Raw genomic sequence first — 19,456 nt, 5'->3', positions numbered from 1 at the left:
CTAGTTTGTATTGCTAAAAAAATCTCTGGATAAAGTTTTAAACTTTTGTATTTTAGCCAAAATTCTCAGAAATAGGAATTTGAAAATGATTTCATTTGCTTTGTTCATAAGTAGATTTTGATGAAAATAATGTAATAAATCACAGTTTTCATTACTAGTACTTCAGTGAATGTGTGCTTAGCCACCTCAGTCGTGTCTGAGTCTTTGTGACCCTTTGGACTGTAGCCCACCAGGCTCCTCTGTCCATGGGATTCTCCAGGCAAGAATACTGGAGTGGGTTGCCATGCCCTCCTCTGGGATCTTCCTGACCCAGGGGTCGAATCTGCATCTTCTGAGTCTCCATTGCAGACAGATTCTTTACCCACTGAGCCACCTGGGAAGCCCTATTACTAGTACTTCAAAGAATATTGAAAATCATTCATTTTTTTTCTATTAATTTGGAATCTAGTTGAAGACTTGGTTGACTAGCTTTTGCTTGACAAATTCTTTCTTTGTAGTTCAAATTAGCATTGTAAACAAGATATTAGGAGAATTGTTTGAATATTTGGAAATGTTACGTCTTCATGAGCACTTACAAATATTTAATTCTCACATAAAGGATAAACAAACTAATAAAAATCATTTCCAAATGGGAACCATGATAGATGGTTGTGAGTGTTGGAAAGTCTTTTCAGTGTTTATTTTTGTATTTCGTTTTGATTTTTGAGCTATATAAATATTTTGCCTATTCAGAAATTTAAAAAGTGAATATGCATACCTACATATAAACATACATTTGTGGGAATCAGGTTTTCATGTAACTTCATAGCCATACATAGGAGTCATAAAACCAGAAGAACATTCCATTGAATATACAAAGTTAAGATGTTTTCTTTAACTGTCCAAGATTTTGAGACAGTGTTCCTGGTTTGTTAAAGTTGGTCTGTGTCCTCAGTTGAGTAGACTTTATTTGAAAAGGTTAGTTCAACTAGAGATAGGACATGATTTTAATTGTAGTCAAGGTATATACTGTTATGTGACTGACAGGTAGTCTCTTTGTCCTCTGACAAGCTTTCAGAGGAAATTTCAGGTGTTGCTTTTACAGTTAGTTTCTTCAGATAGCCCAGAATGGGGAGAGGTTCTTTTTCTTTTTCAAATCCTGAGTGCTCTGAAGCTCAAAAAAGAAGTTTATGAGTCCATTCTTAATAGTTGGAATTTTTTTTGACAAGAGTAACATTTCTTTTTAAAAGGAAGTTTCCTTTGAAGTAAGTTAATTGTTTATTTAGAAGACCAACTTTTGTTGAGTACATGTACATATTGTTTCTGAGGCTAAGAATTAGTTTAAGAGCCAGTAAGGAGATTAAAAAAAAAAAATGTAGAGTATAACTTCCAAGAGAAGACCCAAGATATACATTTTCATAAAATTTTAGGTTATCTTATTTATGTTTTAAAGAAAAAGACATTATACTGACTTAATTTCCTTTTTTTCTGACTTAATATCTTAATTAAAAAGGTAAACATTTATTTTAAAAATGATACTACTTTATGCATCATTTAGAATCATTTTTCTAACAAAAGTCACTTATTACCATAGCAAAAAGTATTAAAATGTAGTAAGTCAAGATGTTATTTCCTTTTTCCTGAAGAAGCTTTCTAAGTGCTTAAATAACTATAGGGACACAGTTTACTTGTAATAAAGAACGTTAATGGGGAGGGTAGGAGTTAATTAACTAGACCCTTAATAATGGGCCTTTCTAGTCCAAAGAATCTCATAATTGCCTCCGAAGCTAGTTTTGTAGCAAGTTGCAAGATGAAATATCTAGACTTGTGTAGTTGTCATTCTAAGAAAAATGTTGCCTTCAGGCAAACTTTGATGCCTTTTATTATTATATAAAATACATTTTTAATGACAAGCAGTATACATTGTAAAGATAAGTTTGTAAGTGGAAGTCCAGTGCCTCCTGTTTACTCAAAATTAAATGGACACGTAATTAAAAGACTCTCCATTGAGCACAGTTTTTGTTCTCTTTGGAGAAATAGAACCTTTCAGCCAGACTTTATATACTTAGTTTGTTCATCATAGAAAGATATTCTCAGGATTACTAAGGACTGACAGTGTATGGTAATTTTTTTTGAAGACTGTGTTTTAAATGAATGGGATGGAAAAGCATAGGGAATATTTATATTAAATGTTAATATAAGAAATATGCAGGTTGAAATATAACTTATTACGTAATTTCTGCAAATGCTGGTATGTTCCTAACTGGTTTACCTTTCTGTAAATCACCCTCAAAGAATCTCTCATTCTTCCCTTTGCAACTGCCTATCTTGGACTGTCCACGCGCCTTGAAAAATCTGATCAGCCTATGCCAGGACTGCAATAGGGTAGCAGTTACTGAACATAGACTGCTTCGCTTCTTTGGGGAGGACCAGATGAAAACATATTCCATTTTCAAAATGTTTCTGAAAGGACTTATTTGTGGAAATGATGCTTGCCATTTAAAACTCTTCAAAAATGCAGGTTTTACAAAATGTAAAAATAACCTCCCGAAAGTTTGAAAGGGGAGGGGGGGCTGTGGCGTGGGGGCGGTCTCCTTGACTGCCCACCCCTCCCTCTGCTCAGCGCGCTGTGTGCTTGCGGGTTCCCTGGAGCGGATCACCATATAATTGATGTGCAGTCTGCATTGCTGAATCCTGGACTGCACCATTCTGTGTTCAAGGGAAGATGTAATCTGATCCCTCTGCTGCTGAGGGAGGAATCTCTCCAGTCCAGGCTTTGACAGGGCAGAGTCTCCTCCAATAATCTTCTCGGTTCTCTCTCATTATTCCCTCGAGTTCTCCTCAGTCAAGCTGCATGTATGTATGTGTGTCCCGAGAAGCGGTTTGATACAGAGCTGCATTTGCCTCTACTGTGGAGTTTTGTTGCCGGTTCTGCTCCCTGATCTTCCTTTTCTGACGTGCCTGAGCATGTCCACATTAGAATCTGTGACATACCTGCCTGAAAAAGGTTTATATTGTCAGAGACTGCCAAGCAGCCGGACACACGGGGGCACAGAGTCACTGAAGGGGAAAAATCCAGAAAATATGGGTTTCTACGGCACACTAAAAATGATTTTTTACAAAGTAAGTAAGCTGTTTTCTTCCTGTGTTGTGTGACTGTGTGTGTGTGTGTGCCTGCCTGAGAAGGAAAATCTGTATCATCAGAGATGGCTGCAGTATCCTCTAATTTTGGTGGGTGGGTGGCTGGATGTCTGGTATTCTGTTTTATATCGTGAATGTAAGCAAATAATGGAAAGACAACATGAGCTGAAAAAAGCTTTACATTTAAAATAAAAATGAGTATTTTAATCGGAGAATTTTTCCTCTAAAAATACATTCGTACTTTAGAAACGTGGCTCTGTTAAATGCTGACCTGGAAATACTCTACCCTTAGTTAGCTTTCAGTGAACCTTTTTGCCTTTAATTTTTCTATGCCTTGTATTTAGGGTGGTTTTTTTTTTCCTTTAGTTGCCGCTCTTAAAGTGTAGAATCACTAGAATATTAGGGATTTATGTTTAAAGAGATTTTATTGACTTTCTGCACCCCTTCAAAATTGCAGAATTAATTTTTGGTTCTTAAGTCAGTATTTTTAGTAAACAATATAATAAAGACTTATATAGTCATACAGAAAGTGCTTTCTTTTATCAAATATTCTAAATTTGAAAATCCTTTCTCAGTGGTTCCCTTCAAATGAATTTTGGGCATTTTTATTCACTGAAGGATTTTTAAGATGGAAATAAAGTTTGCCTTTAGTGGCAAATGGTATTTGCACCATTGTATTTACAAGATATCCCGGAACTTCTGAAAGCCAGTATTCCTAACAGTTACGATGAATATCAAAATTTATCAACATAATTTTGAAAATGAGTATCCATAGAAGTTATAAAAAATAGATTTTTAAGGTAATCTGTACTGACCTTCCTGATAAATAAATTTGTGTGTGTGTGTATGTCTATAATTTATATACATGTAAACACGTGGCTACCCTATGTATTGAAGCATTTATTTTTGCTTTTTATTAAAATTATTTGGAGAAAGGAAATAATGGGTTTTGAGAGGAGTCACTTTAGAACAGTGTTATAAGTACAGAAACTTCTTGAAGGGTTGAAATAAGACCAGTTCCATTTCTTTCAGTCGGTATTTTCGTGAACTAAGGTATAAATTGTGGATGAGCTTGTCATACCCTCATGTCTTGCCTCTAACATTGTAAAATAATTCCTGTGTTCTAGAAGACTTTCTTCATGATGATAAAAACACAGTTTTTATTATCTAGAATATGATTCAAAAAGATTTTCAGAGTTTTCTTGGTTCTTTTTAGTATTTACAGTGTAGCATGCTCTGTTATGGTGCTCCCATGTGAAGCAGTAGGTAAGAAAATAAGGCTACTGCAAAGCTAGGGTTTCACCCTACTGTAAAATTGAGGATAACTTTCTATCACTCTGGGGATCCCCCCTCCCGTTATTTTCAGTAGTATAGTAATTAATTAGCAAGCACAGATCTTAGAAGGATTACTAAAATATAAGTTGTTGAATCTTATCAGATGTTATTTTATATAGTTTTATAACATATCTATAGTAAGATGACCTCCACTAACCAACAGTAAAATATAAAAAGTAGATATTTTGATATTGATGACAAAATGTAATTCTGAATTTGTTTGCAGTATTCCATATCTATGTAGTGTAATGAAATACTTTAAAACTACAAATGTTGGATATACCTTACCAAGATGCATAACTCATTCTTTTAAAATCTTTGTTTTTCTTGTTGGTTTTCAAGTTAGTATATTTTGTCCTGAGTATCTATAATGTATAGTCAGTAGAGCTGTATATTCTGTGTGAATATCAACGGATGGTTTTTTCCTACCTTTATTGTATTATCTCTAGATTTCCCTCTTATTATGGGTTTACTGTTTGTACTGCCCTCAGTGCCCACAGTCATTCTTCATGCCTTATCATAATTACTTTTCAAGAGCATTCTATTTACATTATTCTCTTTACCCTTTTGTAATAATGTGTTTTAAATCACTGACTGTTACTTCCATTCTAATTTTGAAATTAAATATGTCTTTTAAAGGAAAATGAAAATCACTAAGAACAGCATGTTGAATATGGTTCTTTTCTGTGTGGGTTAAGTTGAGATATTCCCATGTATTGGTCCTTAAACCAGAAAATGTGAAAGGTATATTACTCTCAAGGAATATGTACGATGGGTATCAATTTTTAAACCACCATACCTTATTCTTCTGCACAAATATTAGGGGGAGAAATTCACTTCTCCAGTCTTGTAAAGAGTAAAACAAAGTAGAAATAATAGAAGAAACTATGAAACATTTATTTTCTATATGAATTAGCTATGCCTAATTAATATTGCAGACATATGAAAATTTAAGGGTTTTTTTTTTTCAGTATTACTGATGCTAACATTACCATTTAGTAATTGGACAGGTGATTTTTTTTTAAACGTATCTCATTTGTTTTACCTTATAGATGAAAAGAAAGCTGGACCATGGCTCTGAGGTCCGCTCTCTTTCTTTGGGAAAGAAACCCTGCAAAGTCTCAGAGTATACAAGGTAACATTAAGTGTGATTTGATTCTCTCCCTATTCTCATGTTTCTTTAAAGAGTTGATGATTCTGAAGAGCTTTCATTCACTTTATTCTCATAGAGTTACAATGTCACTAATACTGTTGACTATTTAGCACATTTTGCCATCACTGAAAACTGGGAAACATGCATTTTAAATAAGGAGAAGAATGACTACCACTGTGGGTATACATTTTGTTGCTAATACATTGAAGTAAGACACACCCAGAAGTTCTCTTATCAACAAGTTTTAAATTATAATTTTGAAGGAATTCTAAAAAGTAAGTCCTGATATATGGATATGAGCAAATGTATCTTGTTTCTATAGCAACAGCTGTTCAAGGGTAGATAGTTATATATGGGTAACGGAAGATACATTTAGTAGCAGTGAAATAGACCTCACAATTACTAACTAAATCTTATTTCATGAGGTTACTGTGTTAGAAATCGCCTTTTATTTGCTTTGTAAGCCTTATGTTTTTAACACATAAATTTCTACACCAGTAGAATAGTTTCCATAACAACTAAATACAATTGTAGTCTTGTTTCCTGCACTATTCCATCATTTTTGGATTTTGCATCAGTATAAAACTTTTCCTTCTCCCACACTAATTAGGCTAACTTAACCACAATATCTATTACCCAGCCAATTAAAAATGGCTTTGGATGTCATTTGGAATGTGGTGTTTTAAATTTTAAATGACAAAAGCATCTTAAGGGCTTTTTATGAGTCTTGTTGGCATATTTGTCACTTCAAATAATTGATTGAAAATTAGATATAGAAACCATAGGAGCTTTGTGATTGTGACATTTCTTTTTTTCCCCTCAAAATTTTGATTTAGAGTTATTCTTTAAAACGCAATAAAATTAACATTACTCAGACTTGTGATAAAACATTGTTACAGCTTGCATCTCTTTTCTTCCAGGGAACAGTTTATACTTTTATTTCATTCAGTTCTGGAAAATATTCCTTTCAGATGCCTTTGGTTGAAATTTAGAAATCATGATAATTAGAACAGCTTAGATACCAAAAATGCAAAAATGATACAGAAGAGAACAATACGGCAATTTCTTGCCTATTCAGAAAATACTTTTTGTTGTGATTTTCCCATGTTAACTGTCCCCCCTCTTACTTCTGCTTTGCCTTCTGACAATTTCACTGTGTTTTGGCACTTTCACCAGAGGGTGTGGAGTGATAGGTGAAACTCTCCACTTCATTTTTGCTTTTTTCTACTGTTCTTGGTAAACTGTTTCTTGGATGAGAATGCTGAGTTTAATGTTTAAAGTAAGCTATTTTTTTAGTGTATGGATTTCAGTCAGCCATATAATTTTGGTCTTCTGTTAATAAGACTAATACCAGGGCAGAAGTATTAAATGGTTCAGTTGTTTTTAAGGCCATTTATAAATGGATGCTGAATTTTTACCGTAGAACACATTTTAGTAAAGTTTTTCTTCCGTCGCTCACTTTTTTCTATTGAGAAAGTACCTGCAAAGGAGAAAGTTTTATTTTTAACCTTTAACACAGTCTTTCTAAAGAAAACCAGGCAGCATATTGATTGCCATGTCTTTTTAGAGACTTGGTCAGTGTATATTTGATGTTCTTTAATTTTGTTGAAAGATTTTCTAATAATAAAATGAGACTATGATTTTTCATTATTTTTATTAGAAAATTTAAGTTACAATCACATTCTGTTTCATTTCAGAGGAGAAAATAGAGCTTACCTTTAAAATTTGATAGAAGAAAAAATAGATTTAATTGTTTTATGTTAGAGACCATCTTAGATGAATAATGTTAAAAGATTTAAAAGTGGTAGATATGAAGATTTTTCTGTATTTTTCTGGTGACTGAGATGCATTTATAAGCAAAATAATGAGATATACTAGGTAGAAAAGAATTGGGGTTACTTCGTTAGTAATTTTTCAGACCTTAATAGTTAACTATTAGGTTACAGTTTATATGTTCTTTGAATTTTAAACACTGTACTGTCTTAGCTCAATAAACTGAAGATACTTTGCAAATGTAATTTTGTTAACTGAATCTTCCTGCTCCTTTTTTCCACACGTCTCTAAAATAGAGATGTTTAGTATTTACTTATTTTATTAGTTGGCAGAATCAATTGAATTTCAGGTTTGTGGTGTGTGTGTGTGTGTGTTTACTGTCTCAGAATTTAAATTATTGGATAAAAGTATTTTGATGATCTCATTTCACTTAATTTTGCTTATAATATGTTCTCACTACCTACCTATTTGAGTAAATACATTTCTAATCAAGGCTCACTCTTATCAAATACTATATAGACTAAGCTTAATAATAACAATAGAAAATTAGAGAAGAATAGACAAATATAAATAATTTAGAAGGCAGTAGGGGCAAACTTAAGGAATAATGTGACCAATGAAATGTCTAAAGCTTTTGAATGTACTACTACTTATGATATTTTAAAGCATTAATAAGTCTTCCACCCCTTTTTATGAAAGAAATTTAAGTTTTTGTTTAATAATGTTCCTAAAGACCAGTCATAAGACAATTGGAACCTGAATCTTCTAAGAAAGTATTTTAACATTATTAGTGTGTTATGAACAACTTGCAGTTTTGCCATAGAGATTCTACCATTTGGTTGCAATTAGCTGTGCTGGGATAAAAACAGCTGGTTACGTAGGAGGGAGGAAACTTACCTAAGAATAGAAGAACAAGTTTTGTGTATCCTTGCTTTCTGGTATTAAGCAAATACAAATAATAATTTGATGTTTGAAATATACCATATCATCTCATTAGAGCCCATAATTCTTAATAAATATCTCTTTGCTTCCACCCTTGTATTTTTGTAGCACCACTGGGCTTGTACCATGTTCAGCAACACCAACAACTTTTGGAGACCTGAGAGCAGCCAATGGTCAAGGGCAACAACGACGCCGAATTACATCTGTGCAACCACCTACAGGCCTTCAGGAATGGCTGAAAATGTTTCAGGTGACATGTCTAAACACAGTACTTGAAATGCTTCACTTAGTTGCTGTGGCAATATAAGGGATTATTCAGTCATGAAAAGGAACATGCTACACCATGGATAACCCTTCAAAACCATATGCTAAGTGAAAGAAGTCAAGACACAAAAGGCCACATAATCTGTGATTATATGAAATATCTAGAACAGACAAATCCATGGGAGACAGAGGGCAGATTAGTTAGTGATCGCTAGGGGATGTTTGGAGGATAGACTGCCAGTAGGTACTGCGCTTCTTTCAGGGGTGACGGAAGTGATCTGGAATTGGATAGTGGTGATGGTTACACAACAGGCTGGATGTGTTGGGAGCTATTGAAGTGTACATTTAACTGGTGAATTTTACGTTTGTGAACTATATCTCAATTTTAAATTGCTATTAAATACAAGGGAACTCAACTTTAAATTTTAAGTGTGTTAATCAAGAGGGTCCAATGCTTATTTTGTGTAAAGTGTCCATTTGCACTGTTCATTGCTTTTTAGATAATAAGGTATTTCTTTTTCTCTTTTATGTTTGGATTTCTGGTGTTAGTGAATGTACTTGTTTTCTAAACTGCATGGTTTGGAAGTTAAGCATTTAGGAGTATTAGTCACTGGTAGTAACTTATCCATCACCGTTAGCCTCATAGCCTCCAAGAGTTGATGCAGCTTTTTTCTATAGATGCCATGCTTGTATGTAGCTTATTTTGCTCAGAATTCTGATTACTATATTTTACTAGCATATAGAGTTTGGGGAAGTTTACCAGGAAGATTGGTTACAACCCAACCTTGCATCTTAGGAATTTTTAACTCATGATAGTGATATTGTTAATTTATCTTTTCTTGTAGTGAGATAATGCATAGAAATCAAGTATTTAGCAAAGCAGTTGGCATGGATTAAACATTCTTTATAAATAGTAAATAATATAAAGTATGTAAAGTGAAGGTATCTCTGATTATAGCCAACATACTAGTGTAAATGAATATATTTCCTTACGTCTGACTGTTTGATTGATGGTATTTTCTGAATCCTATTGGAATAATGGTTGAAAAAGAAGATACTTTATGGATTTTGTTTATTTCTGATTTTTAAGTGTCCATTTATATAAATCCCAATATTTTAAATACTTGAGCAAATACTAAATGTCCCAGTTTTTTTCTTCTGTAGCTGGAAAATGTACTTGAAGCAATGTTTCTTTAAAATGGATTTTTAAAATTGTTTTCTACTCTTCAGGTAATTTCAGAGAAACTAGAATAACCTTTTTTTTTCCAGTTGATAACTGAAAGGTTAGAGCAGCACCTCTCAACAGGGGGCAAATTTTCCTGTGGTTGAAACATTTTTAGCTGTTGCAAGGCTGGGGTGCAGGACACAGCTGGCATCTGATGGTGGAGTCAGTGTGAAGGACAGCCACCCTCAACACAGAGTAATCTAGCCCAGAATAGCAGCTACTGAACTTGAGAATCTCTGGCTTCACGGCATGAAAGTTGCACTTCACTGTTGTGATGTTATAAACCACCACAATCACAAAGCTTTTTGTTTTGTTTTCATAGTCATTTGTTAATTAAACTTATCTTTCATAAGAATTATTCTCTCCTCTCATCTAAGTTCTTTTACCTTAGGTTTGTGATTTATTTGATTTCATTTTAATCTTTTCCTAAACATGCCCTCAGAATTCTAAATTTTTTGTCTCATCCTTTTAAAAAGAGTTGTATTCCCCCCATTAGAGGTGAAAAAAGAACTCAGACACTTATAATGCCTTAAAGAAATGCTTTAACGGTTGTGTCATCTCTGATTGAGCCGAGGAGACAGGAGCATGAGTGTGCATTGTCATGTTTACACACACATACAGTGTGAGCAGCGCAGCACTTGAGAACATGAAGTCCTGATTTCATGTGATTTTTATAGGAAAGTACCAACATGATGGAAAATTACACTGTCAGTAATGGTTTTTATCATCACTGTAGACACCCTCCAAAATACTTATTTTATATGCAAAGCTTATCAGAAGGTAGTCTAGACTGTAACTTATTTTGTATGTAGTATGGGCCTTTTTTTCCCCCCAGTGTTTCAGAGTTCCAGAATATTCTTTGCTAGCTATTTAGTTTTACCAATTTTAAGAGAACACTCTCAAATGCTGATCTATAGTAGGGAGCTTTTGTGCTCTATTTTGCATTGAGGGTGTGTTAGGGAATCCTTTGTTCAGTGTTTGCTTGTTTAGCTCACTCATGCTTTTCTTAATGAAATGTCGTCATGTTACCATGTACAGTATTAGGTCATCAGATCTGAGATACCATAGATTATTAGATGCATCTCAACTTCAGAAATGTTAATTGTAAATTAAAAAAAAAAACTTGTTTAAAATGAATGAGATTTAGTAAACTAACATATAGAATTATCCCTGAAGGCTTAATACTGTATTTTTTTTCACATAACTATTCTGTAGCAAAAAAATTTACTAACAGCAGATCAGCTAGATAGATCAAGACCTTAATCCTTTGAGCACCTTGTCTGCCTGACACACCCACGGCCTCTGTGTAGTGCCTCATGCCCTTTATTTTCAGGGCTGGTGCCAGAGTAACTAGGAACGAATCACTTGCCTAAAGGCTTGCAATGCTTTAATGCTTAACTTGGAGAGAAATAATTTCATAGTTAAGTAGGGGAGTCATGAGTTGACCTATGTAGTATAGTTGAGGGATAATTAAACTGGCTTGATTTCTACAGATGTGCTGTGGGGCATTTAATGATGCCTTTTCTATGGTATAACAAGCAAAATGGGAGAACTTGTCCCCTTACTGTTCTGCTATTGCTCCTAAGACAGTGATACAGCATGATTTTGGTCCAGCTCCATCTATTCTGACAAAGTACTCTGTACTCAATTTATAAATTGAATAAGAACAAATGATACACCATTTTAGATAAAAGGAAATTGAAACAGAATGCCACTCTAAAATAGAAGTGCCAATTAGAAACAAAACTAAAAAAGTCCAAAAATTTTGAACTGTTTGAATTTTCAGTTGCCATTGATTCTTTTTTTTGGCAACACCAGATTGATGCTTTCAGACTGTTAATTTGGGAGCAGAGGATTGGTCATTTTTTTGTTTTGTTTTGTTTATGTCATTTGAGTGTTAATATATGGTTTTTCAGTTGCAGATGTTAGACTAGGTAAAGGTATATTAACATTCTCTGAAATTGATATTCAGAAGTATCCTGATATAATGAGAAGCACTTTGACTTAGAAGGAGAAGCTTTTAGTACCAATTCTGGCTTTGCCTCTTAATAACCGGGTAATTTCATTGATATTATGTAACCACTCTTGCCATTGTTCTCATCCTCCGTGAAACAGATATAACACTAAAAAGTTGTCAAAAGAGAGAAAACGTGTAAATGTGCTTAAAGCTATACCTGAAAATACAGTAGAAACTCAATAAAAGAAGTGTCCTTTGTGAGCCTGTTTTCTCAAGTCTAAGAAGAAGCTATTAACACTAGCTTCATACAAATGTCATCAGATTAACAGTATCAGCATTATTTTAATCAAAGCATATTTATATTATATTAAAACTATGAGGCACTTTGAAAATACCTGTTACACTCCTTCCTTAATATGTTTTCAATAATAAAACAGAAAATACTTCTGTGTTTTGAAATTAAAAGTGGAGTAAAAACTACTCTTTTGGAGGACTTAGGTTTTATGGTAACACTTAGAAATTGTACATGTTTTCTAACTTATTTGGATCTCTTTTATTTGCTAATTAACAAAATACTAAAACAGAATAGTGCCAGAAGTAAATGAATACAAAACTACTTTGCCGTTATATTTGAAAGAGTCCGATCAAGAAGCCCTTTTAGGTGAGAAGAAGAGTGGAAGAAGGTCATGTATATAGCCAGAGAGGACTAAGGGAAAATGTTTCTGTCTAACATCTTGAAGACTTCTATGTAAAAGTAGAATCAGATTGATTATTGGTTTCTTCAGCAAACAAAACCTGGATCATATTCTTTGAGTTGGATTTTGATGTAAATTTGAGCTTTACAATTAGAACTGACCCAGGGAAGAATGGAGATTCTAAGTATTCTAGTCCTGAAACTGTTTAAACAGACTAGATAACCATCTTCAGGAGGTACTAGAGAAGTGAGTTCTTCATCACGTGAAATTCAGGTGCTAAACTGCCTAAAGTCATAGAGTATGTGTATCTGAATGAGATACCAAGGATCATCCCAACCAATAACCACAGCTCGTTTGTGAATCATCGCATCACTACTGGAGAGGTTGGTTATTTAAAACATAAAATGCCCTCAGCCCCACCTTGACCCCTGAATCAGACTCTCTGATGGTGGATTGGAGGACTCCTTGATTCTTGCACCACTCAGCCAGCACCTAGGAAGTGCTGGTCTGGCCAAGCCCCTCATTATACCCAAGGTGGGGTCTCTGAGACGCAGACTAATTAAGGGGCTTCCCTGCAGTTGTGCAGTGAGTTTGCTAGTGAAACTAGGCCCCTGATTACAGTTCAGGGCTCCGTCTACTCATCTCTGCTACTTTCAGGTACTCTCTAATTATCTGAAATCAAATAACACTTTCATGGGGAGTTTTCAAGTTTGCATTTTAATTTTGTACACAAATTAAATTTTGTTTATCTTGATGATCCTTTCTGAATTTGGAATGTTTTTCCTGTCCCCTTCAATGTGTTCCACTAACTTTGCCATGTAAGACCAAAGGAAAATGCTTTTTTTCTTTATAAGAACAACTACTTTTCAGAGCAGAAATAAAATAATTATCAGACTTTCCAACACTTTTTCAGATAAAGAAGCTAAGGCCTACAGAAGTAAGTTCAGTTTGGTTCAATCGCTCAGTCGTGTCCGACTCTTTGTGACCACTGCACAGCATGCCAGGCCTCCCTGTCCATCACCAACTCCCGGAGTTTACTCAAACTCATGTCCATTGAGTCGGTGATGCCATCCAACCATCTCATCCTCTGTTGTCCCCTTCTCCTCCCACCTGCAATCTTTCCCGGAATCAGGATATTTTCCAGTGAGTCAGTTCTTTGCATCAGGTGGACAAAGTATTGGAGTTTCAGCTTCAGCATCAATCCTTTCAGTGAATATTAAGGACTGATCTCCTTTAGGATGGACGTGTTGGATCTCCTTGCAGTCCAAGGGACTCTCAAGAATCTTCTCCAACACCACAGTTCAAAAGCATCAATTCTTTGGCACTCAGCTTTCTTTATAGTCCAACTCTCACATCCACATGACTACTGGAAAAACCATAGCTTTGACTAGAAGGACCTTTGTCTGCAAAGTAACATCTCTACTTTTTAATATGCTGTCTAGGTTGGTCATAACTTTTCTTCCAAATAACAAGCGTCTTTTAATTTCATGGCTGCAATCACCATCTGCAGTGATTTTGGAGCCCCAAACAATAAAGTCTGTCACTGTTTCCCCATCTATTTGCCATGAAGTGATGGGACTAGATGCCATGATCTTAGTTTTCTGAATGTTGAGTTTTAAGCCAACTTTTTCACTCTCCTCTTTCACTTTCATCAAGAGGCTCCTTAGTTCTTCTTCACTTTCTTCCATAAGGGTGGTGTCATCTGCCTATCTGAAGTTATTGATATTTCTCTTGGCAATCTTGATTCCAGCTTGTGCTTCATCCAGCCCAGCATTTCTCATGATTTACTCGGCATATAAGTTAAATAAGCAGGGTGACAATATACAGCCTTGACGTACTCCTTTCCTGATTTGGAACCAGTCTGTTGTTCCATGTCCAGTTCTAACTGTTGCTTCCTGACCTGCATACAGATTTCTCAAGGGGCAGGTCAGGTGGTCTGGTATTCCCATCTCTTCCAGAATTTTCCACAGTTTGTTGTGGTTCACATGTCAAAGGCTTTGGCATAGTCAATAAAGCAGAAGTAGATGTTTTTCTGGAACTCTTTGTTTTTTCAATGATCCAACAGATGTTGGCAGTTTGATCTCTGGTTCCTCTGCCTTTTCTAAAACCAGCTTGAACATCTGAAAGTTCACAGTTCACGTACTGTAGAAGCCTGCTTGGAGAATTTTGAGCATTGCTTTGCTAGCATGTGAGATGAGTGCAATTGTGCGGTAGTTTGAATATCCTTTGGCATTGCCTTTCTTTGGGATTGGAATGAAAGCTGACCTTTTCCAGACCTGTGGCCACTGCTGAGTTTTTCAAATTTGCTAGCATATTGAGTGCAACATTTTAAGAGCATCGTGTTTTAGGATTTAAAATAGCTCAATTGGAATTCCATCACCTCTACTAGCTTTGTTTGTAGTGATGCTTCCTAAGGCCCACTTGACTTTGCATTCCAGGATATATGGCTCTAGGTGAGTGATCACACCATTGGGATTATCTGGGTCATGAAGATCTTTTTTGTACAGTTCTTCTATGTATTCTTGCCACCTCTTTTTTTTTTTTTTTTTTTAATTTTTCAGTGGGTTTTGTGATACATTGATTCTTGACACCTCTTAATATCTTCTTGTTCTATTAGGTCCATACCATTTCTGTCCATTATTGTGCCCATCTTTGCATGAAATGTTCCCTTGGCATGTCTAATTTTCTTGAAGAGATCTCTAGTCTTTCCCATTCTATTGTTTTCCTCTTATTTCTTTGCACTGATCCCTGAGGAAGGCTTTCTTATCTCCCCTTGCTATTCTTTGGAATTCTGCATTCAAATGGGTTTATCTTTCCTTTTCTCCTTTACCTTTTCTTCTCTTCTTTTCACAGCTATTTGTAAAGCCTCCTCAGACAACCATTTTGCTGTTTTGCATATCTTTTCCTTGGGGGTGGTCTTGATGCCTTCCTCCATGTCAAAATTGGGAACCAATCTTGGAAGCAGACTAAGCAGGCAAGTCCCAGTGATACCATCAAGTATACAGAATAGAAACTTTCTGTGGGAAGAGTTTTGAGATAGCATTGGTGCAGTGTTTCCTGACTCTTTGGGGATTCATTCATTTATTCAACAAATATTTACGGAATAACTGTCAGGTGCTAGGCCCTAATTTGAATCTGGGATACAATAATGAACAAAATAAACAAAAACCCTTTTCTAAAAAACTTTAGTCAGGAAAGAGAGGGGGTTTTGAAATGGTTTGCAATTTTTGAAAATTGCACAGAGAAGGTGTTAGAGAAGGAATTAGGGAAGTAAAGCATGTGGGTGCCTAGGAAAAGAATAGTCTAGGAATCACCAAGTGAAGAGGCTCTGAAGCAGGGCATGCTGGGTGTGGTTGAGGCACAGAAAGAGGATCTCTGGCCAAGGCAGAGTAAAGGAGGGAAAGAAATAGGAAATTAGAGCCTCGTGGACCAACCTAAGGACTTTGGTTTTACTGCGAGTGAAGTGGGAGGGCTTTAAGCAGAAGAGTGAGCTGACGTTCAGCACTGTCACTCCAACTGTCTGTGGAGAACAGAACTAGGAGGGCAAAGGTGGGGAGCTGGGAGACCAGGTAAGCAGTCACAGGAATGACCCAGGTAGCTTAGACCGTTGTAGTCATAGTCAGGTTCTGGGTATATTTTGCATTTTATGACCTTAGAATAAACTGATGGATCAGAGCTATCTGATGGTGAGAGTGAGGGAGTTGAGGATGACTCCAGAGTTTGGGGCCAAACTAATATAACAACAACATTTTACTGAAATGGGGAGGATTTGAAGAGAAAGATCATGGATATAGTTTCTGTTACATACCCAAGAATATATGGTGAATAAGCAATTTTATATACAGGTCTGGAATTCAGGGAAGAAATTCAGGCTGGAGAGAGGAAATCTAGGGCCTGTGTAGTCCAGACCTTTGTTGGAACTATGTAAGAGATGTGATTTAAATCATTGGAAGGTTGAATATGTATCATCTTTGAAAATAGTCTCATTTATTTTGTAACTTACAGCTTATGTTACTAACTCTTTGTTGGTAGTATATGTTTCAGTAAAATGTCACAAAGTAACATCTGTGGAATGTATATTTAATTCAAATTGAAATATAAGTTAAATTTTATATAACTTATCAAATATTTTAAAACAAAAAATACTGTTTTAAGTCTTAGAAGCATTTTGCTGTATGGGCATTATTTTCATCATGGCCTTTGCCTTAAATATATATTTAAATTTGTGGCACAGTTTCTAACATTTACCTAAGATCTGAGTTAGTTAGTTATCTTCTAATCTAGCCTTTTTCATTGTATACTGCAGCCCCTAAAATCCTTGAAAAGATATATATATTTTTTTTCTGTTAAACGCTTCCCTGGTGGCTCAGTGGTAAAGAACTTTGCAGGAGATGAGTGTTCAATCCCTGAGTCAGGAAGATCCCCTCAAGAAGGAAATGGCAACCCACTCCAGTATTCTTGCCTGGAAAATTACATGGACAGAAGACTGGCGGGCTACAGTCCATGGGGGCGCAGAGAGTTGGACACAACGAGCATGCACATACACACACAGCACTTACATACCTGTGTCGATACTGCTTTTCTGTTCCTTTTTTACAAACAGGAAATAATACATCAACTGAAAAAAAGAAAAATATTGAACGTGTAGTATATTAACAAGTCAGCAGTTATCTGTTACCCAAAAGGGGCATGTTTTTATACTAGTGTCCATGAATCCTTATCATGTAGATAGAGAAGAACAGCATATTATAAGAACCTACATCTTCCTGTGAAGAATGTAAATCAATAACTCAGAGTTTATAGTACTGTTACTAAGTCACGGATGAGTGGCAATTGATCAGCTTGAGTTTTGTCAAAGAGGTAAGTTTTGAGCCAGGATTTGAAGCTGTGTGAGGAAAACAGAGTGAAATAAACTTCAAATTAGCTACTTTTAACTGGTCAAATGAAAGCAAGAAAGTAAAAGTCACTCAGTTGTGTCCGACACTTTGCAACCCCTGGACTGTACAGTCCATGGAATTCTCCAGGCCAGAATACTGGAGTGGGCAGCCTTTCCCTTCTCCAGGGGATCTTCCCACCCCAGGGATCGAACCCAGGTCTCCCACGTTACAGGAGGATTCTTTACCAGCTGAACCACTAGGGAAGCCCTTTAATTGGTCATGTATGTGCATATACACATATATGTATATTTTTAATTTCTATGTATAAATCTTCACCCTAACCAAAAAGGATACACAGTGAGTACTCAAGGAGAATGTTCTGGGTATGTGTGTCAAGGTTAAAGGAAAAAATACAGCTTATTACAGCCTCTGTTTCCTCATATTTGAAGGTAAGAATGGAGATATTCCCCAGGATTTTTATGAATAAGTGAGATAATGTTTGTGACATTATTATGTAGTAGTACTATGGAACGACTACTGAAATGTTTGCTAGTTGTTAGTTTAGTCTGCACTAAAAGAAGAGAGAGGATTCATTGCAGATTCTGAAGGGGTAAATATTTTAAGAAGTACTTTAAAAAGGCTTTCAGTGACCTCAGAGTATCTCAGTTTTCAGCTGTTGTCTGTTTCACATATTACAAAATCCAGGTTCCTAGTTTGAGCAAAAATTGGAATGTCAAAATCCAGATTTTTCTAGCTCCAAACCTCACATATTGTTCTCTCTTCTCCCATTTCCAAAATGGACATAATAATTCATAAAGGTACTCTATCAACTTGCTCAAGGATGTTTTTTCATCTAAGTGTTTCAAAGTTGCTTAAATGTTTTCTTTGACTTTTGTGTGTGAGACCCCTGACATTTTAAATGATTCACATGTCTGTCTGGTTTTTCCTTTTAAGAATCATGGCATTTCTGGGGAAGTGTTCCTCACTGAGGGGAAAGAAAAATTAGGCAACCCCTTAGTATAGTTTAATGGAGCTCATATTTCTGAGGTATAATTGTTTTTGTTTTTCCATAATTTATACTTTATTTCTTATTCTCTTTTATTTTAGCCTTTCTTCATATTCTCATTTTACTGTTAAGTCAGCTGCCATTTACTGTTATTTGCTGTTTTTTATTGAAATTATTTTCACGTAGCAAATCAAAGCCCTTTTAATTTATGGAAAACACGTGTCAGATGGGCATTCTAGCCAGTTGTTAATTTTTCTCTAGTCGATGCTGCCAGTCTGCTCTCCGATGAGCGCCTTACTAAAACCATGAAGTTTTTTATGGTGCCCACTGGAAAGGAAGGGAAAAAGGAAAATCATCTCTCAAAATTCTCTGTTTACTCAGTAGCCCAAACCAGTGTTTCTGAATAAAATTTTGTTTTCTCAACCAGTGTCTTGGTGGTAGGTGAACATATCACAATTATAATAATATGCAAAAATATTTTTCTGTCAAACTCAAAGCTTTTACAAAATAAAGATAGCTAGTAAATTTGAAGAGGCTAAATGATTATCACTTCAGTGTCTTCTTTTGTAAGGAGCCACTTTTTATATTTTGTGTAGATGTTGGTTTTCTTTTATGAGTTTATAATTTGAGACATTTATTAAAATAATAAAAATTTCTGATTCCTCTTTGATAGAGCTGGAGTGGACCAGAGAAATTGCTTGCTTTAGATGAACTTATTGATAGTTGTGAACCAACCCAGGTAAAACATATGATGCAAGTGATAGAACCCCAGTTTCAACGAGACTTCATTTCCTTGCTCCCTAAAGAGGTAAGGATTATCAATTATATTCTTCATTGGTGCTATTTGAAAATATAAATCAATAGCTACCCACCCTCTTTAGACGTTGTTGTGCTAATTACGGTATTCAGTATTGTCAGTTTAACACTTAATTAGTGTTAAAGGTTGCTGTAAATGATAAGCTACCATAGTTTAGCATAATTTTCAGATTAAAGTATACTTACGGACTAAGTATCTTCTCTCCACCGCTGGAATAAGTCATACATGAGACTAAGCTATTGAGTTTCATTAATTTGATTGTTCCTTTACCAAGATTTTTTTCCCAGCTTAT

General features: G+C 35.3%; 1 protein-coding gene across 5 annotated transcripts in view; it reads left to right on the top strand.

Annotated features, from left to right (window-relative positions):
- The window catches only part of FBXW7 (F-box and WD repeat domain containing 7), a 216,192-nt gene that overhangs the window by 180,615 nt on the left and 16,121 nt on the right, over positions 1 to 19,456 (top strand). For 4 of the 5 annotated variants that reach the window (XM_065903946.1, XM_065903947.1, XM_065903945.1 and 1 more), the window contains 3 exons: positions 5,508 to 5,590; positions 8,432 to 8,573; positions 19,021 to 19,155. In XM_065903946.1, coding sequence (XP_065760018.1) covers positions 5,508 to 5,590; positions 8,432 to 8,573; positions 19,021 to 19,155 — 360 coding nt within the window. Of the gene's footprint in view, positions 1 to 2,826; positions 3,103 to 5,507; positions 5,591 to 8,431; positions 8,574 to 19,020; positions 19,156 to 19,456 lie in introns of those variants that run through there. The other variant, XM_065903949.1, reaches the window with a different exon arrangement.

This window comes from Muntiacus reevesi, chromosome 13 (assembly GCF_963930625.1).
Source record: "Muntiacus reevesi chromosome 13, mMunRee1.1, whole genome shotgun sequence".
Classification (NCBI taxonomy): domain Eukaryota; kingdom Metazoa; phylum Chordata; class Mammalia; order Artiodactyla; family Cervidae; genus Muntiacus; species Muntiacus reevesi.
Note: the sequence above shows the minus strand (reverse complement) of the source record. Positions and strands in the feature narration are given on the sequence as shown.